Source organism: Periophthalmus magnuspinnatus, chromosome 12 (assembly GCF_009829125.3).
Source record: "Periophthalmus magnuspinnatus isolate fPerMag1 chromosome 12, fPerMag1.2.pri, whole genome shotgun sequence".
NCBI classification, from domain to species: Eukaryota; Metazoa; Chordata; class Actinopteri; order Gobiiformes; family Gobiidae; genus Periophthalmus; species Periophthalmus magnuspinnatus.
The window spans coordinates 17,464,663-17,489,279 of record NC_047137.1 but is presented as its reverse complement, the minus strand read 5'-3'; the positions used below and the strand labels follow the sequence as shown (position 1 = coordinate 17,489,279).

At 42.0% G+C, this 24,617-nt stretch overlaps 1 protein-coding gene across 1 annotated transcript in view; it reads left to right on the top strand.

Annotated features, from left to right (window-relative positions):
- Nucleotides 1-3,651: 3,651 nt before the first annotated feature.
- LOC117379630 (ephrin-A5-like) overlaps nt 3,652-24,617 on the top strand; it is a 73,869-nt gene continuing 52,903 nt past the window's right edge. Inside the window, exon 1 of the mRNA XM_033976337.2 lies at nt 3,652-4,182. Coding sequence (XP_033832228.1) covers nt 4,052-4,182 — 131 coding nt within the window. The 5' untranslated portion in view covers nt 3,652-4,051. The remainder of the gene's footprint in view (nt 4,183-24,617) is intronic.

Here is a 24,617-nt window from a genome sequence, read left to right as displayed (position 1 = left end):
AACAAAAGTACTCTGAACAAAAGTACTCTGAACAAAAGTACACTGACACAAACACACACCCCACATACACACAGACACACACACACTCTCCCTTCACACACACACACAGACCTTCAGGCCGTCGTCTTTCGTCTTTCGTCTCTCGTCTCTCGTCTCCTGGACAAAGGACAGATTCTGAGTGAAGCTTTTAGTTCTGCTTTTAACTCTGAGGGTTTGGATTTTCATTTTTCCATCGTCTCTTTCGCTTAAAGGGATTTTTATTGTGACCTTTGACCCTGTTACATCACCAAAATGAGGCCGAAAATGTCCCAGAAGAAACACTTTGAGGACATGTCCAAAACCAACCAACCTTTCAGAGAGAGGCTTTGTTTTGTCTCCACCTGGCGCCCCCTGCAGGACACAGAGATGAGGGACACTTTTGTCCTGAGGGATGTTCCTCTCCTCAAACTGTCTAGTATTTTTTCTCTCTAATTTAACGCAACTCGGAGTTAAAGTACTGTAAGTATTCAGAACACAGTACAGTACTCTGATTGGCCCATGTAACGGAGTACGACACAAATACATTTTAATGCAGTATTCAGTATTACGTCGCTAAATATATTTAAAAGTATTTGTCCCAACACTGTCCATAAAATTTTCATATATTTAAAGAGGCGGGGCCAAGAGACGGGTTTATTAGGATTTTAAAGCATTTTTAGGGTCACTGGGTCAAATGTCCTAAAAGATACTGAAGAAAAACATTTATATTTACTGTAAAAAATTCTAAAAATACAAAAAAAAATACTAAAAATACTAAAAAATACAAAAAAAATTACTCAAATATCAATGATTTTATTCTGGCTCATTCTCCACTGTGACCAGCAGAGGGAGACAAACACCACAGACACAGAACAGAACATCTGGAGAAGAAGAAGGGATGAGGGTTCTACTGAGGGAGAGGAGGAGAGGGAGGAGAGAGGGGGCAGGAAGGGAGGATAGGAGGGTAGAGGGAGAGAAGAGAGGGGGAGAAGAGGAAAGAGAGGGAGTGAAGGGAGAGGGAGAGGAGATGACTGGAATGTTTCTCAATAATTCCTTAAACTATAACCATAAAAACAAAGTATTTCCCTCTTCCTCTCTCCTCTGTCTTCTCCCTCCCTCCTCTCTCTCTTTCCCCCTCTCTCCTCGCCCTTTCTCCTCTCTTACACTCTCTCTCCTGTTCTCCCTCAGTCTTCTTTTTCTCCCTCCCTCTCTCTCCTCTTCCTCCTCTCTCTCTCCTTTCCCTTCCCTTCTCTCCTCTCCCTCTCTCATCTCTCTCTCCTATTTCCTCCATTTCTTCCTCTCCTCTCCTTCCTCTTCTCTCCCGTCTCCTGTTCTCCCTCCTCTCTCTCCTCTTCCTCCTCTCTCTCTCTCCTTTCCCTTCTCTCCTCTCCTGTTCTCTCTCTCTCTTCTTTTTCTCCCTCCCTCTCTCTCCTCTTCCTCCTCTCTCTCTCTCTCCTTTTCCCTTCTCTTCTCTCCTCCCCTTCTCCCTCTCTCAAGTCTCCTCTCTCTCCTATTTCCTCCCTTTCTTCCTCTCCTCTCCTTCCCTGTCTCCTGTTCCCTCTCTCTCTCTTCTCCTCTCCTCCCTCTCTTCCTCTCTTTCTTTCTTTCTTTCTTTCTTTCTCTTGTCTCTCTCTGAGTTTCTGTTGACTCACGTTGACTCAGTGATGATCAGAAGAGTTTCAGTGACAACCTGGAGATGACCTCTCCTCCTCTCTCCTCTTCTTCCTCCTCTCTCCTCTTCTCTCCTCTTCCTCCTCTCTCCTCTTCCTCCTCTTCCTCCTCTTCCTCCTCTCTCCTCTTCCTCCTCTTCCTCCTCTCTCCTCTTCCTCCTCACATGTTCACATTGTGTTTGTTGTAACTGTTTTTTTTTTGTCAGTAAAAGTTCAGACTAAACACAGTCGAGCAAAAGACACAGATTCACTGAAGAAGAAGAGACCAAAGTGTTACAGACGTGTGTGTGTGTGTGTGGGGGGGGGGGGTTCTAACTCTGTGTCCTCCTCAAAAACATCTCCAGACGCTCTGTTCCACCTTGTGATGTCATCAGGTGGTAGTTTTCACGTGAACTCCTCCTTTTACCTTTAGTTCAGTCGAGATAAGAGAAAACTCCAGGACTGAAATGATCCAAATGATTCTATAAATGAAGGTGTGTGGAGTTTAAAAACACAGTGGAGCACTTCCTGTATCACCACATGATGACATCACGAGGTGGAGCTGAGTGTTTTCAGTTTGAGAGAAGAACTCAGCCTAAATGTGCAGTTTGTTTGTGTGGTTCCTGGTTCCTGAAGTTTGTCTAAACGCTTCAGACCGATCCGTCCTGTTTCAGATGAGCTGTACGTCACAGCCTGTCACGTGACGTCAGTTTCGCGCTGGTCACGTGTCACATTCTCGTCTCGTGCGTCACTCCCGGTTTAGTTTCAGTTCGTCTCGTGTCCACCGGGGGGCGCCGCGCACGAGGACAGAAAACAGACGCTCTGACGCACGGGGACGCGCACGCAGCACACGGGCGCGCGCTGCTTTTGTTATGAGGACAACTGTCAATCATCAGGACGAGACCACGTGACTGTGCACTGTAAAAACACACGAGACAGTGTCCCGGGACAAACAGAGAGACAAACAACAGAGACAGAGACAGAGACAAACAACAGAGACAGAGACAGAGACAAACAACAGAGACAGAGACAGAGACAAACAACAGAGACAGAGACAGAGCAGGGACTGTTTATGGAAGAAAGTACTCAGGGAAATACTCTGGTACTTTTACTTCAGTAACTTTTTAAAGAAACTGGGCAGAATTTAGAGACGAGAGAGAAGAGGAGAAAAGAGAAGAGGGAGAGAAGGAGAGAAGAGAGGAGGGAGGAGTGAGGGGAGAGGAGGGAGGAGAGGAGGAGAAAAGAGAGGAGGGGAGAGAGGGAGAGGAGAGGGGAGGAAGGAATGAAGAGAGAGGAGGGAGGAGAGGAGGAGAAAAGAGAAGGGGAGAGAGGGAGAGAAGAGAGGAGGGAGGAGAGGAGGAGAAAAGAGAAGAGGGGAGAGAAGAGAGGAGGGGAGAGAGGGAGAGAAGAGAGGAGGGGAGAGAGGGAGAGAAGAGAGGAGGGAGGAGAGGAGGAGAAAAGAGAGGAGGGGACTAAACCACAGGAATATAAAATAAAGTCCTGTTTTACCATTTAATGCAGAAAATCACAGTACACTGTCTAAAAAAGAGTTTTTTGTTGTTTTTTTGTGTTTGTTTTGTTCCCTGCAGCATCCGAATCCTCACTGAGCATCGATTCCTTTATCCCTTCGCCTCTAAAACGCCAGTATCGTATCAACACTGCACTTGTTCCTCTGGATTGTGTCAGAGTTCGATGATTTTGTTGATCATTTCGTAACAGAAAACATTTCCAGAGTCTCGGGGGAAAGAATCGGTCCAGATGCGCCTGAACCGGGACTAAAACCCTCAGGTTCCCTCGGGTTCCCTCGGGTTCCCTCGGGTTCCCTCGGGTTCCCTCAGGTTCCCACGGGGCCGGAGCCAGTGTGTCATGTTTTTACAGTGCGCCGTGCGTCTGTCCCAGTGTGAGCGCGCGCGTGAGGGGGGAGGGGGGGAGCAGAGGGGGCGGTAGAGCTCTCGTTCCCAGCCCGCCTCACTCCACTCTGCGCCGGGCTGCAGCTCACGTCGCACCGCGGCTCCCGACTCTTTTCCTCCTGCGTCCTCGAGTCTCACTTTTACGCGCAGTTTTCACGTTTTTCTCGGAGCTTTTTTTTTTTTTTTTACGCAGCGAAACTTCCCCAACCAAACGGGACATGTGACTCCACCGACCCGCTGCTTCTTTCGGCTCTTTCCTTCATTTTTCCCCAACACTTTTCCAACAGTTTAAACTTTGTGAAACTCGAGGCTTCTTAACGACGCTGCGGAGGAAAAAAAAAACAACAAAAAAACAAAAAAGAGCGACTTGGACCGAGAGCCGAATCACGGGAAACAACGGCTCGAAACAACGACTCACACACAGCAGTAGCAGAAGAGAATCGACTCCAGGACGCGGGTAGAGCGGGGGGAATCATGCCGCAGGTGGACATGCTGCTTCTGATGCTCGTTCTCGTTCTCGTGGGGGTGTGCGTGCGCGGACAGGACCCGGCCTCCAAACTCGTGTCGGACCGGTACGTGGTCTACTGGAACCGGACCAACCCCAGGTAAGAGCAGAGGAGCTTTTTTAAACAAAGAATCGAGTCATATTTGAGTCTGGAATGAAGAAAAATAAATAAATAAGTGAGATCCAGGCGCGAGGGGCTTGAATGTGGCGTGACCGAGTGTGGTGCGTCCTGTGCGTCTTGTGCGTCAGGCTGTTTTGGCACACGCCTTTCTCTGTTTATCTGTTTTTAATACTTGTTTTTTCAGTCTTTTGTGGTTCAGTCCATCCAAACAAACTCAAATGGGACAGTCATTTTGGAAAAACACTGAACAAACAGCTAAAATCGCTCTTAAATTCCCCTGATCGTGATGTTTTCGACGCGTAAAAGTCAAAAAACAGCGTCGTAAAACTTGGTTAAATCCTCAAAAAAACCAAAACAAAACCACTGTGCCAAAGTTCAGCCCTCTCCAGGCAGCAGCGGAACTACCTCTCACATGACACCCGGGCCAGGCGCTCTGTCTGCGGCGCGCTGCCACGGCACGCACCGCTCCAAGTCTCTGTGTGGTGCCAGTTTTTTTTTTTTTTTTTTTTTTTCCTCAAGCTTTGAACAGAAAGTAAACAGATTTTGTACAAATATAACTTCTTAAAAACGCGCTGAACTTTGTGTTAAACCTCACAGAAGTCTAAATTACGCACAGATTTTAACAGAATTGAGGAGTGGAGCTGTTTTACGCGCCGGTGCCAAACCTTTTTACGCGGCTCTTTACGCACGGCTCTGTCACAAATCCGATTACACTTTATTATTTTACACGATTCGATACAAAAACACACGTGAATCGATTCATTTTAGCTTGTTCTGGTTGTTTTTTTCCCCCTGTCACGTTTGTTCAAGCCTCAAACTCACCTTTTAAACCTTTTAGTTTGGTTTGACCCACTTTTTTCCACTAGATTCACCGCTGCGTAAAGATGATGGGACGATAAATATCATTAATAATATCGTTTATCGTGAGGAAAAGGGGATGTGACGATCTTTAGAGGAGTATTTTATAAAGATGTGAGTGTATTTTATCTGCAGAACGCACTTCTCCCTCAGTGTCTCCTCCTCACTGCTCACATCAGATCAAAATGTATCAAAAACACAAAATATCTGGTTCGTAGTGAATTATAAAAAAAAAAAAAATAAAATAATAAAAACAACTGCAGGTTATAATTTACACAGACGCAAATGTAAATGTGTTTTTGTTTCTCTTATGACAAAACACAGAACGAGAACAGATTTTTTTGTTTGTTTTTAAAAAAAATATTGAAGATATTCCTAAAATTCTAATTCTAATTATCAGCAACTGCAGTAATTATCGTGTTCTAATCATTAAATCATTAATCGTGATCATTTTCTCTGTGATAATCGTGTCCTGATTTCAGTATTTCAGTGATAATATTTGAATCTAATCCTTGTATTTTAAAATATTTGGCAATTTTTAGATGAAAAACGTGAGAAAAGTTTGTGTTTTTTGAAGTTTTTTTTGTTTTTTTCGTCTTTATTCTTTGGGAAAACCACAAACTCACTACTTTACTGCAGTACTGCCCACGTCTGCAGTACTGATGTGGTACGTGTCATTTTCTCCGTCTTGTGTTCTCGTACTATCGCGGTGTGAGTACATTTACAGTGTGTACTTTTACTTCAGTGCAATTGAGAGCAGTATCTGTACTTTCTACTACACTGCATTTATGAACTGGACTGAAAAGTAAAAGTATTTTCTGAAGTTTTCGAGTTCAAGCTTCGGCTTTGAGCAAAAACAAAAATAAACAGATAAAATGTAAAAAATAATAAAAGTTTTTGTTTCTGCTGTGACTAAAATATCGAATTTTTGAATCAGAATCACTTTACGTTTCACACTTTACCTTTTACTCTTGAAGTACATTTTTAAACCTGTACTTTAATACTTTTACTTAAGTGAAAGTAAAAGTATCACGTCAAAAAATCTACTTAAATATCTGTACTTTTACTTAAGTAACTTCACCCACCGCGGACTTTTACTCTCCGCTTTTAAACGGCAACGAAAGAAACTCAAAAATCACAAGTTTTATTTTGTAAGTCGCTTGTTGTAGTTTTATTTTGAAAGTTAATGGTTGTGAGTTTTATTTTGTAAGTAAAATTCAAATAAAATAAAAACATTATTATTCAAGTGGATTTAAAGGGGCTGTGTGATTTTCCTCATTTGCCTTTAAGAACATCCTGATGACTCACAGTGATGAGTTTAGAAGCTCCGCCATGACAGTAAACGACAGCTAGCATGCTAATACGCACTTCCTAGTTCTTGTACAGTAAAATGGTCGATAAATCAAAGGCTACACCGGACTAAACGTGGACTAAACGTGGACTGAACGTGGACTGAACGTGGACTGAACGTGGACTGAACGTGGACTGAACGTGGACTGAACGTGGACTGAACGTGGACTGAACGTGGACTGAACGTGGACTGAACGTGGACTGAACGTGGACTAAACGTGGACTAAACCAGGCACTAAACGTGGACTAAACGTGGACTAAACATGGACCAAACGAGGGACTAAACCAGGCACTAAACGTGGACTAAACGTGGACTAAACCAGGCACTAAACGTGGACTAAACGTGGACTAAACATGGACCAAACGAGGGACTAAACCAGGCACTAAACGTGGACTAAACGTGGACTAAACCAGGCACTAAACGTGGACTAAACGTGGACTAAACATGGACCAAACGAGGGACTAAACCAGGCACTAAACGTGGACTAAACGTGGACTAAACCAGGCACTAAACGTGGACTAAACGAGGACTAAACGTGGACTAAACCAGGCACTAAACGTGGACTAAACCAGGCACTAAACGTGGACTAAACATGGACTAAACGTGGACTAAACCAGGCACTAAACGTGGACTAAACGAGGACTAAACGTGGACTAAACGAGGACTAAACGTGGACTAAACCAGGCACTAAACGTGGACTAAACGTGGACTAAACATGGACTAAACATGGACTAAACGTGGACTAAACCAGGCACTAAATGTGGACTAGACCAGGGACTAAATGTGGACTAAACGTGGAGTAAACCAGGGACTAAACGTGGACTAGACCAGGGACTAAACCAGGGACAGAACGAGGACTAAACGTGGACTAAACGTGGACTAGACCAGGGACTAAACGTGGACTAGACCAGGGACTAAACGTGAACTAGACCAGGGACTAAACGTGGACTAGACCAGGGACAGAACGAGGACTAAACCAGGGACTAAACGTGGGACTAAACCAGGGACAGAACGAGGACTAAACCAGGACTGAATGAGGACTAAACCAGGGACAGAACGAGGACTAAACCAGGACTGAATGAGGACTAAACGTGGACTAAACGAGGGAATAAACATGGGATTAAACCAGGGACACAACGAGGACTAAACGTGGACAGAACCAGGACAGAACCAGACTAAAACACTTCCTAAATGGTCGACACTCTGGACTTATTTGGACCTTGGAGCTGCTTCTCTGACGCGTTTTGCTCAAACACAAGAGAAAAAATGAGGTTGGTTTCATTTTAGTTTTTTTTTAAGTAGTAATTTCAACACATCAAACCCAAACCCCAGGCTAACAGTCCGTCCTTTAGTTCTTCTCCTCATTCAGACGTTCTGTCCATGTTCTGCAGCTGTGGGACACCTTCTGTGGGGCAGAGCGCTCGGGGTCGCTGACAGTGGCGCTCACAGTGGCGCCCTGTTCTTATGCTAACGTACTTTCTGTTCTCAATAGCTGCTTTTGTCCACATGGATTTACACAGAGACGAAGTGAAGCCATGAGGCCGGACGTTTTGTTGTGGAGAAAATCAAAACCTTAAAAGTTTTATAGCTCCACAAACGGCTCCTCAAATGGCTCCACAAACGGCTCCACAAACGGCTCCTCAAACGGCCCCTCGCTCTGCACAAAGAGACGCAGGGGCCCCACGTTTATAAATGTGCTCATGAGTCGGTTTACAGGTTTTTAGAGAGTTAATTTATTGTTTTTTAAAGGTGCAGATCCTCCATTTTCACAGAGGAGGGTCTGCCACCTGCCCGTCTCCATGGAGATGAGACAGATCAATGCTGCACTGTGGAACATGGCAACGCAAGAACAGGATAGAGACGAGGAGATGTGGACAGAGCGAGGACTGGACCAGGGCTAAACCAGGACTAAACCAGGACTGAACCAGGGCTAAACCAGGACTGAACCAGGGCTAAACCAGGACTAAACCAGGACTGAACCAGGGCTAAACCAGGACTGAACCAGGGCTAAACCAGGACTAAACCAGGGCTAAACCAGGACTGAACCAGGACTGAACCAGGACTGAACGAGGACTAAACTGAGCCTGAACCAGGACTAAACCAGGACTAAACCAGGATTAAACCAGAGTCAATCAAAGACCAAATTTGGACTAACCTAGGACTAAACTCGACAACTAAACGGTGACAAATCAACAATTTACGCAAATCCAAACTGAACCAGCAGGACAAAGTGAGGACTAGACCAGGACTAGACCAGGACTAGACCAGGACTAGACCAGGACTAGACCAGGACTAGACCAGGACTGAAATAGGACTGAGCTACGAGTAAACGTCGACGTAAAAAAGACAAACCCATCTCTGAACCTGGAGTTTACCAGGACCATTTCAGGACTAAACCAGGACGATATAAAGTCATAACAAAGTGAGGACTAAACCGAACCAGGACCAAGCAAAGCCTTAACCCGGACTAAACCAAGACCAAACCAGAACGTCTCAGGACTGAAACAAACCAAGACTTAACCAGGTATTTTGTCATTCTGACTGGGAAAACTGTAATAGTGCATTGTTGTGTTTTTCCGTGTGTGTCCGTGTGTGTCCGTGTTTGTCCATATTTGTCCGTGTTTGTCCGTATGTGTCCGTGTTTGTCCTGTCCCTCAGTGTCTCTGCAGATCTGTGTGGATCATTTACAGTAAAACAAAGAGGAGCTGGTGTTTCTTTGTGACGCGTCAGCTCTGTGTTTACACATGAAACTAACTCAATAAAACCAACCGGTCCTGAGGAGTCTGACCCTCAGGGCGGCCCTCCAACACAAACACAACACAAACACAACACAAACACAACACAAACACAACACAAACACAACACAACTAAAACACAGCACAAACACAACAGAAACACAGCACAAACACAACTAAAACACAACACAAACACAACTATAACACAGCACAAACACAACAGAAACACAACACAAACACGACACAAACACAACAGAAACACAGCACAAACACAACACAAACACAACACAAACACAACACAAACACGACACAACAGGTGAACGTCCCTCCGCTGTCACAAAGTCCACTTCTCCACTGCGTCCACCTCCTGTTTTAGTCAGAATAATGTGTGTGTGTTTAAAGATGTGTGTGCGGGTGCTCGAGTACCCGACGGAGGAGGTAAAGAGACTGTATGCAGCGTGTGCTCATGTAGATTTAAAAGAGACGCCACAAACAACCAGAGCCTTAATCTGCAGATGAAGAGACGGACAAGAGTTTCTCAGTCTCAGTTTATGGACAGAACCTCCAGATTCAGTCCCTGAGCTGCACAGGCTGCACTAGCACTGACCCAGGACTGAGCTGCACTGACCCAGGACTGAGCTGCACTGACCCAGGACTGGAGTTAAGGCCGTGATGGTTCAGATCAGAAAACCAACTGGATTTCAGTTTTGAAACTGGCATCAAAAAACATTTTGCCTCCTGTTTGGAAAATCATCATCGTGTCCAGTGGTTTTGTAAAAAATCAGTGGGACAGTTGTTATGGGACACTATATTTCTGTCTTTATTTCTTTCTGTCTCTTTCTGTCTTTATTTCTTTCTGTCTGTCTCTTTCTTTGTCTTTCTTTCCATCTTTCTGTCTTTCTTTCCATCTTTCTTTCTGTCTCTTTCTTTCTTTCTCTCTGTCTTTCTGTCTCTGTCTTTCTGTCTGTCTGTCTTTATTTCTTTGTCTTTCTTTCTGTCTCTTCCTGTCTGTCTGTCTGTCTTTCTTTCTGTCTCTGTCTGTCTTTCTTTCTCTCTGTCTTTCTGTCTGTCTTTCTGTCTGTCTGTCTTTCTTTCTTTCCCATGACCACATCCGTCCGGTCACCCCTTCATCCGTCCTCAAGCGTGATCGTCCAATCAGATTTGTTTACCTTAGTGACGCACGTGAAACTTAAAATCTCATTGGTCACTTATTGTTTTGAATAAAATCACATTTCTCTGGCCTCAGATTAACGGCGTTTTTGACTTCACTCCCCGATTCCAGACAAACCCGCCGTGTTTTTCAGCCCCTTGATTGTTTTTCCGTGTTTTTCCTCATAATCAGCCGCGTTTCTCTCTTTATTCTTTATTTGTCAGGGACCGTGGTGAAAGTCATTAATCTTACAAAAGGAAAGATGATTTGTACCAGATTTAAATACAGTTAAATACAACACAATGTCCAGATGTCCATGATCATGTTTGACTTGTATTTGGAGACACAGATAAGTCAAGTTTATTTAATTTAAATGAAACTCTTACGTACAGTTCTTTAATAAACATGTCCAAACAGGTCAACAGTGACGGACTCTTGAACAGCAGTGACCTCATGGCAGTAAACTCGTCTGAACGCACACATTTTGAGTTTGGATTTGACTCTTTAGAGTGGATCGAAGCCGCGGACGTCAGGTGGGACTAAATAAACGATAAATCAGTTATGAGATGAACAAAGTAGTGAGTCTGATCTGGAGGACGTCCCGTGAGCCGCTCCTGTGTGATCTTACGGCTCATTTATGTCCTTGACCAACCGGCTCTTTCCTCTTTGCTTTAACCTCCTGAGACACATTTTGGGTTGTTTAGGCCACAGTGCAAATTTTTTGAAGAACAGCAACAAGAACATGTTAAATTTTGAATATTTCTAAGAGTTTAGAATATTTATTTATTTTTAATTTTTAAATTATTTATTTATTTTTTATTTTTATTTATTTTTTATTTTTTATTTTTATTTATTTATTATTTATTTATTTAAATTTAATTTATTTTATTATTTATTTTTTTAATTTGTATTGTTTTATTATTTTTTATTTTATTTTATTTTTTATTTTTATTTTTTAATCATTTCTTTTTATAGTATTTTTATTTATTTTTTATTTTATTTATGTATTTATTTTTATTTATTCTTTTTTATTTAATGTAATTTTTTTTAATTTATTTGTATATTTTATTTTATTGTATTTTTATTTTTATTTATTTATTTTATTTTTTACTTAGTTTTATTTTATTTTTATTTAAAGGCACACGTCTTCCTGCTCCTGTCAGCAGCACAAATGACACACATTGTTCCTAGAGACACAATTGTTTCTCATTTTGTTTTTGTTTTTACACAAAATGTCTGTGTTCAAGCTCTTAATAGTTTTTTAAATAAAGTCCTGCAGGAGCTCGGGCCTCAGGAGGTTCAGCCCAGTAAACACAGCTGGAGTGAGTCGTTTCGGAGTCTTTCTTTGTGGACTGATACTCTCACGTTGTCATAATGTTTTGGCTGATGGTGCGTTGGGGCTTTCTCATGCTAACGACAGCGGCCCGAGCGTTAGCCAACCCCTAATGTGCGAGGAGCCTTTGTGCCTCTGAAACCCTTTCACATGGAGACGTCAGTGGCTTTAAAACGAGCTGCTTTATGACCCGGTTTTGTCCTCTGGAAATACAGGAAGCGTCTGCAGCGTCGCAGGGAAAACCGGAAGAACCAGGGATAGGTGTTTTTAGGTCAAGATATAAGATGATTCTCCAAATAATAAACAAAAGTCACACCTGCTTTTGTGTTTTTAGCTCGGGAAAAAAGGACTTTCCCTGGAGTTTTAAACTGACAGAGAAGACGTTCAACTTTGAGACACTTTTTGTTTCTTACGGTTTGGTCCAGTGATTATTTCCTTCACCTCAGTTTTAATCGACTCATAAACCACAGACTGTTTAAATGGACGTGGCTAACCCGTTAGCCGCCGCGCTACAAACAGGAAGTGATCATGGGTCATTTCTGAAAGATACAGGTCAAGACCCGGTTTAGATCTGTTTTAGGACCCGTTTTAGACCCGGTTTGGTCTTGGATTGGTCCTGTTTTGGTCCTCGTTTAGTCCTGGTTTAGACCTGGTTTGGTCCTGGTTTAGACCTGGTTTAGTCCTGGTTTAGTCCTGGTTTGGTCTTGGTTTAGTCCTGGTTTAGTCTTGGTTTGGTCCTGGTTTGGTCCTGGTTTGGTCCTGGTTTGGTCTTGGTTTGGTCTTGGTTTGGTCCTGGTTTGGTCTTGGTTTAGTCCTGGTTTAGTCTTGGTTTGGTCCTGGTTTAGACCTGGTTTGGTCCTGGTTTAGACCTGGTTTAGACCTGGTTTAGACCCGGTTTAGACCTGGTTTAGACCCAGTTTGGTCTTGGTTTAGTCCTGATATAGACTTGGATTGGTCTGGGTTTGGTCCTGGTTTGGTCCTGGTTTGGTCTTGGTTTGGTCCTGGTTTGGTCTTGGTTCAGTCCTGGTTCAGTCCCGGTTCAGTCCTGGTTCAGTCCTGGTTCAGTCCTGGAGTATCCAGTTTCGATACTAGTTTCAGTATCGATTCATATCTAATTTTCGATACTTTTATGACCCTTTTTTTTCCATTTTATCGACACATATTGTTTTTCCAGTTATTTGTCAGCGTTGGTACAAGTAGGTCACATTCACAAACCTGCTCGCGGTGGCGGTCCGTTGGCGTTGGATTGGCGTTGGTTTGGCGTTGGATTGGCGTTGGACTGGCGTTGGATTGGCGTTGGTTTGGCGTTGGACTGACGTTGGATTGACTTTCGATTGGCGTTGGACTGGCGTTGGACTGACGTTGGACTGACGTTGGACTGACGTTGGACTGACGTTGGATTGGCGTTGGACTGGCGTTGGATTGGCGTTGGTTTGGCGTTGGACTGGCGTTGGATTGACTTTCGATTGGCGTTGGACTGATGTTGGACTGACATTGGACTGGCGTTGGATTGACGTTGGACTGGCGTTGGATTTGCGGCGGTGGCGGCGGCGGTGTCTTCACGGCTCTGGTGATGGTGGTGGTCGGTTGCTATGCAGAATCAAAAACCCCACACCACTTTCGGCGTTTTCTTAATCCTTAATCCTGGAGACGTCTTAAATTACCCAGAACACTTTGGGTCAGCCCTGTAGACGTCGGCTGGACAGTTTTTCCGCCGCTGCCGTGAAATCCTCATTCAGAAAGTGTAAAGGAGCGGGCGGGCGTGTTGCTAGGCAGAAAACGAACATAGGAACCATCTTGGGAAGTCTATAGGTTTGAGACACGACTGTGCTGCGTACTGTGTGTACTGGAAATACAAATACTGCAGTTATTTTGAGGATGAATAGCCTTTTCTGATGAAGGATTAAAGTAATATGGGCCGAGGAAAATAGGTCTGAGGGCCGTATTTGGTCCCCGGGCCACAGTTTGGACATGTCTGGTTTAATGTATCAATTTAAAATACATCGACCAAACAACTAAAAAAACAAAATAAAATGTAAGTATAATAAGTAAAGTGGCGTTTGGTTTGTGTAATTATGAAAATGTAATAAAAACAAATTAATGAAATGAGGAAAGTGGAGACACTTTTCAGTCTCAGAGCATCAAACCAGAAGAACAACACATCAAATAATAAAAATAAAATTAAAATAAAAAAAGAACACATCTGGACTGATTAAAATAAATAAATAAATAAAAATATAAAACTTAAAATGAAATAAAAAAAACACATTTGGACTGATAAAAATAAATGAATAAATAGAAAAAAATAAAATAAAATAAAGAACACATCTGGACTGATAAAAATAAATAAATAAATAAAATAAAAAAGAACACATCTGGACTAATAAAAATAAATAAATAAATAAATAAAAATTAAAATTAAATTAAAAAACACATCTGGACTAATAAAAAAAAATGTAAATGAAATAAAAAATACACATCTGGACTAATAAAAATAAATAAATAAATAAAATTTAAAATTAAATTAAAAAACACATCTAGACTAATAAAAATAAAGAAATAAATAAAAATTAAAATGAAATAAAAAAACTACACATCTGCACTAATAAAAAAAATAAATAAAAAAATGCAAAAACTAAATAAAAATATAATTAAATAAAAAAGTATGCATCTGGACTAATAAAAATAAATGAAAAAATAAAAATTAAAACATTAAAAATAAATAAACACATCTGGACTGATAAAAATAAATAAAAAATGAAATAAAAAAAAAACACATCAGTACTAATAAAAATAAATGAAAAAAATACGTGAAAAAAACCATATCTGTTCTAATAAACAAACAAATAAATGAAATCACGTAATGTTCAAATGTTGATTTACAGACACAATAGTGAAATAAAAACCCCAGGATCCAGAATGAGTCTGAAGCAGCAGAGACAGAGAGAGGGGACAGATTTTCAATAGAAAGTGAACTGGACCCAGAGTCGATGCAGCAGGAAGTTCACCCGTGATCACTTCCTGTTTGAAACGTGGCGGCTAGCAGGTTAGCTACGTCCATTTATATAAACAGGATATGGAAAAAACAGAAGTGGCATTTGAAAAAGTCACCGTGGACGTGCAGTTCACTCTTTGTACAAAAATATGATCAAAAGTCACATTTATTTCGCTGATTTTCACTGATCACAGCCGTAGAACTTTGTAACTCGTATCTGTTTTTGAACTTAAACTAAAAGTCCATTTGTAAAGTTGTTATAAAAGCGAGCGATGGCGTGCGGCCGCTCTGAGCCGTGTCAGTAGGTCAGACGTGTATAGGGACCGGCACATATATATAAAGCTGTTGCACACGGCCTAAATCATACTCTATAATTCATAAACAACAGGATCTATACGGAGACCGAGGCCGCCATCTTCCCACGTTCCCGCGCCTTGTTCTGCCGTCACTTGGCGTCTCATCACCTTGTTGCCAGGCAGAATTCCCCCTCCCTCCTTTTCTTTTCTTTTTTTTCCCCTCATTAGAGTTATTAAAATCATATTAAAGTATTGTGTCGTTTTTATAAATCCAAACAAACATGTGACTTCTGGAGTTTTTTTGGTTCTGAACGTCTAAGGTTTGCTGTTGCTAGGCAGAATTTCCGAATTTTCGTTTTGATCTACTGCTTTTTGGCGAATATTTCCCTATAAATTGTTCGCGCAAAGTTCTGTGGGATTAAGAATATTTATTTTATTTAATTTTTTTAACATTTTGTTGTTTTTAGAACACGCACAGACAGCGATGGGTCATTCACGTAAAAACCGATCCATTTCAAGCCGTCAAAATTTTCGTAAAACGTTTTAAAATTCAGTTTCATGGTTTAGCATTTTCTGATACAAGGATTTACGTTTATAATTTGTTTTCAGTTTTGTATTTCACTGATTTCATTTTGTATTTCATATCAGGACCTGCAACATTCATAAACACAATCTGAACTTGGGTCGAGGAAAATGATTTTTTTTTTCAGTTTACTAAATGTAATATTTCTGTAAACTAGTATTTAAGTTAATTAGTTTTCATTTAGTATTTTTTAGTATTTTTCTAGTATTTATTTGCGTCTCTAACGTGTTCATCACCAGTTTGTTCATATTGATCTGAAACTGCGCCGTCATGGAGACTTTCTGTTCAAAAAAACGTCTTTGTGAAACGTTTTAACCCCAAAATTTATGAGTCAAAGGATTTTTTTGAATAATCGTTACTGTAACTACTGTCTAAAGCGATGGGCGGGGATAGGGGGTAGGTGAAAACGGGGATTTTTTGGAACATGCAGGACTAATTGTAGCGAAATCCGAAAACGATTTTTAGAAACAAACTCATTTTGGACATGTGGATGTTCCCTGCGCTGTGACCTCTGACCTCTCCCGCCGCCCGCTGGACATTCTCTTCCAATTTGTAAAAAAATTCCAACAAATGACTTAATAAATCTATAACGCCAAAGTGACAATTTACGTAACTGTCCCGTCGTAACGAATTTAACCAATGGAATTTGATTTTTCTCTGGAAATGCAGCACAGGCCTCATCAAGAAAAGTTAGAATTTCCAAAAAAAGGAATTTGATTATTATTTCTTTTGACTCGTAGCTTTGACCTTTAACCCCAGAGCGCCCCCTGCTGCATAAACGCTGCATAAATGTGAGATTAGACGAGCTCCTTCTGGTTTTTGCGTAAATGTGTTTTTAAATATGTGTTTTTTTTTCATGTCACACACAGGACGCTCTTTGGATCACAGATTTAAACGGTTTATTTCTTTTATAGGTTTAAACTCGAGATGAATTTCTAGTTTTATTAATAATATAAACATGTTTTTTTAGACCAACGCGTTTATGACCCGACTCTGACACAAGAAACTCGTTCTAGAATCTCGATCTTTAAGTGTAAGTAATAAAAGACGAAGTGAAATGTGTCAACTGGACAAAAAGTGAAAGGAGCAGAATCCATTAAAATAAATGTAAATATAAGTTTAAGTGTCACAGAGCAGGACGTTTGACTGTTTTTTTTGTTTAAATATAAAGAAATAAAACACGACTTCATCCTAAAACCACGTGTCGCTTTTAGAAAACACATTTGTGCACAGTTCAGTTACATTTTAGAGGAAAAAAACAACAAAAAACCCCCCAAAAAACATAAAAAAACTAATTTAAAGTGAAAAATCTATATAACTCCTCCATAAAAGCTCCAGGAGAAACGTCTGAGCTCGTCCCCGTTTTCTCCTGTCAAACGCCGCTCCATCGACCCCCACGCGCTCACGGGGCGACCCACGCTGGGACAGACAAAGCTCGGCGGGTGGGGGTCCCGCTGGAGGCTGTGAGGAGGGAGGAGGGTGGAGGGCTGGAGGGCGGAGGGGGGCGACAGAAGGAGGGACACGGGGGCAGGCCTGGAGGTTCTGGGGGCTCAGGGGGAGCAGCGTGTCGGGTCAGGCCCACACGGGGGGCTGGTGTCAGGGTCAGCCCCGGGGCAGGCCTGGTTAGCCCTCTGTGTGGAGTGTGCGGGTTCTCCCTGTGTGCGGAGGGGTGTTCTCTGGGTACTCCCTCACCCCATGATCGACCTAAGCCTCAGTTAGTTGATCGGTCTGTCAGCTAGGTACTCTTTGTAGTATTTTTGCCTCACATTTAGAAGCTCCCAGAAGGTTCTCCGTGGGGTTTGCATGTTCTCCCTGTTGTACATGGTGTTCTTTGGGTACTCTTTTGCCCCATGATCAACCTAAAGCGCAGTTGCACAATAAGTCTGTCAGCTAGGTACTCCTTGTAGAGGTGACTAGCATCTTTACTTTACTGTGAGAAGGTCCAAGAAGGTTCTGTGTGGGGTTTGCTTGTTCTCCCTGTGTGTGGATGGGTGTTCTCTGGGTACTCCTCACCCCCTGATCAACCTAAACCTTAGTTGTTCAATAAGTTTGTCAGCTAGGTACTCCTAATAGAGGTGGCTAGCATTTTTGCTTTACCGTGAGAAGGTCCAAGAAGGTTGTTCATGGGGTTTGCATGTTCTTCCTGTATGTGGAGCGGTGTTCACTGGGTACTCCTTTACCCCATGATCAACCTAAACCTCAGTTGCTCAATCAGGCTGTCAGCTAGGTGCTCATTGTAGAAGCAACTAGCATTTTTGCCTCACCGTGAGAAGGTCCCAGAAGCTTCTTTGTGGGGTTTGCATGTTCTTCTGTTGTAGATGATGTTCTCTGGGTACTCCTTTTACCCCATGATCAACCTACACACGTTACCCAATGCATCTGTCAGCTAGGTACTCTTTGTAGAAGCGACTAGCGTTTTTGCCTCACCGTGAGTAGGTCTTAGAAGGTTCTGTGTGGAGTTTCCATGTTCTCCCTGTGTCTAGGTTGTTTTTCTCGGGGCCCTACGGTTTCCCCCATCAACCGAAAACACTTACACCATCGTTCAAATCCTCCAGCGAGGGTACTCCTGGCTGAGACTCGCTCGAGATCTGAAAGTAGGACAGTTTAACCTACAGGGACCGCAGAAGGCTTACTTAACCTTAACCTTCAACTATAACTCAAGATCTGGCGTTGGTTCCCCGGGCGCTCCGTCGTAGTCGCTCACCCGCTGCTCCTGATCAAAGGTTGGGTCAATCGCATCGGCCAAATTCACCTCGGGGGAGCGATCTTTAGTATCTCGAGTGAAATTGTTCAAATGAGTAATGCCCGTTGAACTCCAAAACCCCGGAGACACTTGAATGGTCCATAACCGCCGGCTTCAGTCTCCTCTTGTTCTCATTCTCGCGTGCGCTTTACTCTCAAGTGCCAAATCGAACTTATATCCGCGACTTTGTGAAGGGGGGGGGTCACTATGGGGGGCCCCGTCATTGTAGAGAGGGGCCCCTTGACCCTGGGCGGACCCTGGCTCACGGTTAAACAGCTTCAGTCTGACCCCGGGTGAGTTATTTCGTCGTCTTTGTCTTGCCGGGTCGCTCGTTTCAAAGGAGGTTTGTGGGGGGGAATTCCTTGACAGATATTGGCCGTTTTCAGACTTCGGAATGTGACGTCGGACTTTTGGAAGAGGAATGACGGCGGAGCGTTGACGTGTCGAGCCGTGACGATTAAATGCAACTCGTCAACGGAAAATAAACATAATCGTAGTCGTGTTTTTTTTTAAGGTTGAGTGTTTGTCCGCTGGTCTGAACGTTGGCGTTTCGAATCCCGCTCTCGACGTAAACATCTTTGGTTGAGCGGTCAGGTTGGCGGTGCGATTCTTGACGGCGGAAAAGCGTTATCGAACACGTGACCATAGTTGTTGTCCGGACTAGACTCGCTCCAAAACATACGAAAAGTTTGTAGTTTTTCTCGTAAAACTACTGTGTCACTCTTAAAGACGCCGTATTTCACGATTATTTATTAGACATAAACAATATATTCAACAAGTTTCTCGTTTGTAACTCCTCCCTGCACTAAGGCACTCCCCCTTCAGAGCGTTATCCGACACAATCACTGTGCGTCCCGCTATTGAAACTACCCTAAATTGCGTCAGGTTTGTGAAGTTGTAATGTATCGTTTTGCGTCATGCTTTTTTATACTAACAGAAACTTGTCGTGCGGGAGCGTGGGCGATGTAGGCTTGTGGGCGGAGCTTTGTACAGGGCCGTACTGCTAAGCGTAAAGAGGGTAACTTCAAAATAGCGCCTGGGGAGAGATCGCTAGATTACTCAAACCTGCGTGGATTATATTTAAAACCTGTTTATTAATAATTCCGTTCACTGACAATTCGATTTTCAAGCTATTAACAGTCCAAACCTCGGAGTAGAAAAAGTTCACAGTGAAAATATATATTCAAGCTAAATTTGCGACGCTCTGATTTACTCGGCGCGTTGGTCTCGACTGCGCACTAGCAAAGCATTCTGGGATTTGTAGCATTAGTGGTGCATGCGCTATATACCAGCGGGCCAGCTCTAACGCACAGTTGATATGACGGCCCAATATAATTGCACAGTGGGCCAGATTTGGCTCGTGGGCCTGAGTTTGACAAGTGTGCACTAAAGTCATGAAACGAGCTCGTTCACCGTTTATCTCCGCTCAGTTTGATTATGTTTATGATTAAGACAGAACCAGATGAGTTTCCTAAATGCTAATTCTGCACAGAAAACCCCACCTGCCCCGGGAATTGAACTCACAAACCCTCAGTCTCGAGGCAGGAAAGCTAACCACTCTGCCACTCTAGTCCCTACGTTATAATCAGACCCTTTCACGACAGTGTTTTTTTGTTCTCTCCTGTCGTCTTTGCCAGTGCGTTACATGAAAAATTACATAATCCCTCGTTGATTTTCTTCCAAAGCGCTAAAGCTAACGTTAGCATGTTGCCTCACGTGGACGTACGCCGCAGATGAGTCACCGCAGATTGAGACGCGTCCAAACCCGGAGACGCTGCATAAACAGATTAAACGTGTAATAACATTGTGAACGGGATAAAACACGTGTCGTATGAATGCGCCGCTTTAAAAGCACATGTGTCAAACTCAAGGCCCGTGGGCCAAATGTGGCCCGCCATGTCATTTTATGTGGCCGTCGACAAGGTAAATTCAAAAGTATGACTCTAAAAATATCAGTTTATCAGGAGATACACAGTTACACATCTATGCAAATCCATATGCAAGATTTGTAATCTGAAAAAGTAATAAATACAGAAACGATTAATTAAGATTAAAACGTAGTTGGATTTATTTTACGTTACATTTGGTCACATTTAGTTATATTTATACTGTCTCATAGTTACATCTGGCCTTTTGAGAGAAATCATTTTGTTGATGTGGCCCTGGGTGAAAATGAGTTTGATGCTCTGTTCCACCTTGTGATGTCATCAAGTGGTAGTTTTCAAGTGAACAGCTCTTTTTTACTGTTGGCAATTCCAGAGCTGAAATGATCCAAATGATTCTAGAAATGATAGAATAATAGACAGGTGTGTAGAGTTTAGAAACACATTCGAGCACTTCCTGTATTACCACTTGATGACATCACAAGGTGGAGTGTTTTTTTTACAGTTTGAGAGAAGAAATCGGGCTAAATCTGCCGGGTTTGTGTGTTAAACATGTGAGAATGAAACAAAAAAAGCACAACTCCAGGTCTGTTTGTGATGAGGAAGACGAGTCCAGGTTTAGGTCCAGGTTTAGACCTCGGACTTGGACTTTTGGTTCCATTTCCTCAGTCCTATATCTGCGTCTGTTTGTTCCTGTAATTGAAACTCAACCTTTACACTCACTGGCAAAACACCAAACCCAGACGCACACACTTATACAACAGTGTCGTACTTTACCTCCGCTCTGCCACGATCAGCACGATTTTTTTTTATTTTTACGTTTTATTTGATTTATTTCTAACAGATTTAAGGAACATTTCACACATTTTATTCTCATTTAACCTCAAAAAAAGCGTAGGAAGAATAAACCGTTTTTAATCCTGCTCCTGTTTTCCATTAAAACATCAGAAGTTAAAGGTTTTGTTTCAGATTCTTTTTCAGTTGAACAAATAACTGAAATCAGACGGCGTCAAAAATGTCTCCGATGCTAATTTGGACGTACAGTGTTGCTATAGTAACCATTGGAACAGAGAGAAAAACGTGCAAACGATGGTAAAAAGAACAAGAAGATGAGGATGGAAGGAAAAGTATAAAGTAAAACCAACAGAGAAAGTGAAGTATGACACTATATTTAAACTGTATCAGACCAGTCTTTATATAAATACTTACATTTATACTTTAGCGTTACGTTTTTGTGTTTTTGTGCCACCTGAGCTGTAGAAGGTGAGATATTCAAATTCTACTGAAGTGTTTTTGTGTCAGTGGCATAAATGAGTTTCAGTATTATCGTTTTTTTAAGATTAAATTACACCAGCGATATATCAAACTTCAGCGTGTTTTCTGGTGACGGGCCTGTGCCGGTGCAAGTGATACAGGAGTATAAGTCGCGCTGGAGTATAAGTCACATACAAGTCGCGCTGGAGTATAAATCGAATACAAGTCGCGCCGGATTATAAATCGAATACAAGTTGCGCTGGAGTATAAATCGAATATAAATCCACAGGAGTATAAGTTGCGCCGGAGTACAAGTCGAATACAAGTCGAATACAAGTCGAATACAAGTCGAATACAAGTCGAATACAAGTCGAATACAAGTCGAATACAAGTCGCGCCGGAGTACAAGTCGAGTACAAGTCGAGTACAAGTCGAGTACAAGTCGAGTACAAGTCGAGTCGGAGTACAAGTCGAATACAAGTCGAATACAAGTCGAATACAAGTCGAATACAAGTCGAATACAAGTCGAATACAAGTCGAATACAAGTCGAATACAAGTCGAATACAAGTCGAATACAAGTCGAATACAAGTCGAATACAAGTCGAATACAAGTCGAATACAAGTCGAATACAAGTCGTGCTGGAGTATAAGTCTCACCAGCCAAAAAATGCATAATAATGAAGAAAAAACATATTCTACATATAAATCACATCTGAGTATAAGTCGCTCCCCCAGACAAACTATGGAAAAAAAGTACAATTTATAATCCAGAAAATACGATATATTTGTACTCAGTGGTTATAAAAGTTTGTATCCAGCCCCGTCTTGATCAGGGATGTTACAATAAACAAAAATATCGTTTGTCGTGATAAAAAGGGTCGACAATAATCATGCGTGGGACATTTTACATAATCGTAATAATCGTCAACAAAGATAAACGCCGTTATATCATCAGAATGTACAGAAGAAAATTTCTGTGGACGGCCCTGCTCTTATATAACGTTCTCCACTAAATCGTAGATGTTTTCACTGATAACAAAGTCAAAATCGTATAAAAGATGTTTAAAAAAGGTTTATATTTATAATCATCACAGTTTTATTGAGCGCAGAGACGTTTCGTTAGTTTAGAGTTTGATTTTTTTTGGTGGTTAAATCAAGTTTTGTGAAGCGCGTGAGGTGAGTTCTGTTGGGATTTGTGAATTGAAACGGTCTCAGAATCACAGTATCGGTATCAGTAGTATTAGTATCGCTATAGCAACGTCACTTTTCCTCCCCCGTCTTGTTTGAAAGCGTAAAAAAAAAAACAGGAAGTGTTCTTGTTAGTCCTGATTACGGCCGCATTGTGTGGACAGGAATGTGTTGAGCCCTTTTGCTCCGCGGTGCGTTCGGGGGTCTGTGGGTTTTTTGGGGGGATTATCTTAAGTGTCGGCGACGGTGCGTTCACAGGAATCTGGTTTTATCCGCAGCTGTCAGACCCCGCCCCTTCGGAGAGCCCCGGCCACGCCCCGCCCCTCCTCCTCCTCCTCCTCCGCCTCTTTGAAGGCTCAGTATCACTTTCCACACGCACACATGCAGATTAGGGCCGATTGTGGAGTGATCCGAGCTCTCAGCGGCACCTAAACGCCTCACCGGGACGCCTGAACGCACCGCAATGTTTCTAATGAGGCGCTCACGGACGCTAAGCACGCAGAGCTAAAAACGGATTTGGTTAAGCGCAGGCTGGGGTCCGCGCGTGTAGAGTTACATCGGGAGATTCCACGATATCGACTTTTAAAACTGGATTATGATTTCGAGAGAACGGCTTGATTTTATAATAAAAACTTTAGACTTTTAGGCGACAAAATGCTCTTTTCTTACGCAAAACTGGCTCTTGTAGCTTTAAGTCATGTTCTAATGCCGTTTCCTCCTCTAAAACAGACCTTTATTATTAGTCCGTAACATCTCCAAAGCTCAAAACGCGACGTTCCACCTTGTGATGTCATCAAGTGGTACTTTTTGAAGTTCTTTGTTCAGCAGAAATTGGCAAATCCAGAGGCTGAAATGATCCAAATGATTCTATAAATGAAGGTGTGTGGAGTTTAAAAACACAGTGGAGCACTTCCTGTATCGCCACATGATGACATCACAAGGTGGAACAGAGTGTTTTCAGTTTCAGTCAAAAACACAACAGTTTAAACTCGTCTTAAGTTTGAATTTTTAGTCACGGCGAACGAAGTGAGAGAAACATTTTTATTATTTATTTTTTTATTTTATTTTATTTTTTCATTCAAAAGTGAAACACGGCATCGGTTTGAAAATATTTGTAGATGTCAGAACTTTTTCCTTCTGCATAAATAGTAGTTTTCACATGAGCTCCCCCTGTAGGTGTAGTATGTGAGTGCAGATCAGGTCAGATACAGAGATATTACTACTTCTACTACTACTACTACTACTACTGTTACTACTACTGCTAGTTTATTTAAGTACATTATTTCCTACTACTTTTTCTCCATAATAGTAGTTTTTGTGTGAACTACTGTACTTGCGACTGTATTTTGGGTCAGATACATAGAAATACTACTCCTACTACTACTACTTCCACTGTTACTCCTACTACTGTTTATACATTATTTCCTGATTACTTTTTCCTGTATAAATAGAAGCTTTTGCATGAACTCTCCCTGCAGGTGTAATCGTGTCTACTACTACTACTACTACTACTACTACTACTACTACTACTACTACTCTTACAACTACTACTGCTAGTTTATTTAAATACATTATTTCCCAGTACTTTTTCTGCATAAATAGTATTTTTTGCGTGAATTACTGTACTTGTGACTACATTTTTGGTGAGATACTGCTACTGCTACTACTATTTATGCAGGAAAAACTACAACTACTACTGCTGTCTGGTACTCACAAACAATGTATTTAAATAAACTAGTAGTAGTAGAAGTAGTAGTTTTTCCTGTATAAATAGTAGTTTTTGCATGAACTCCTGCTGCAAGTGTAATCTTGTCTACTACTACTACTACAACTACAACTACAACTACTACTACTACTACTACAACTACTGTTAGTTTATTTAAATACAGTAGTTTTTCTCTGCATATATAGTAGTATTTGCCTGAGCGCCCCCTGCAGGTGTAGTTTGTGAGTACAGTCCAGGTCACACAGTTACGTCACAGTTTTCAGATCTTTAGCCCCGCCCTCTTTAGCCCCGCCCTCTTTAGCCCCTCCCTCTTTAGCC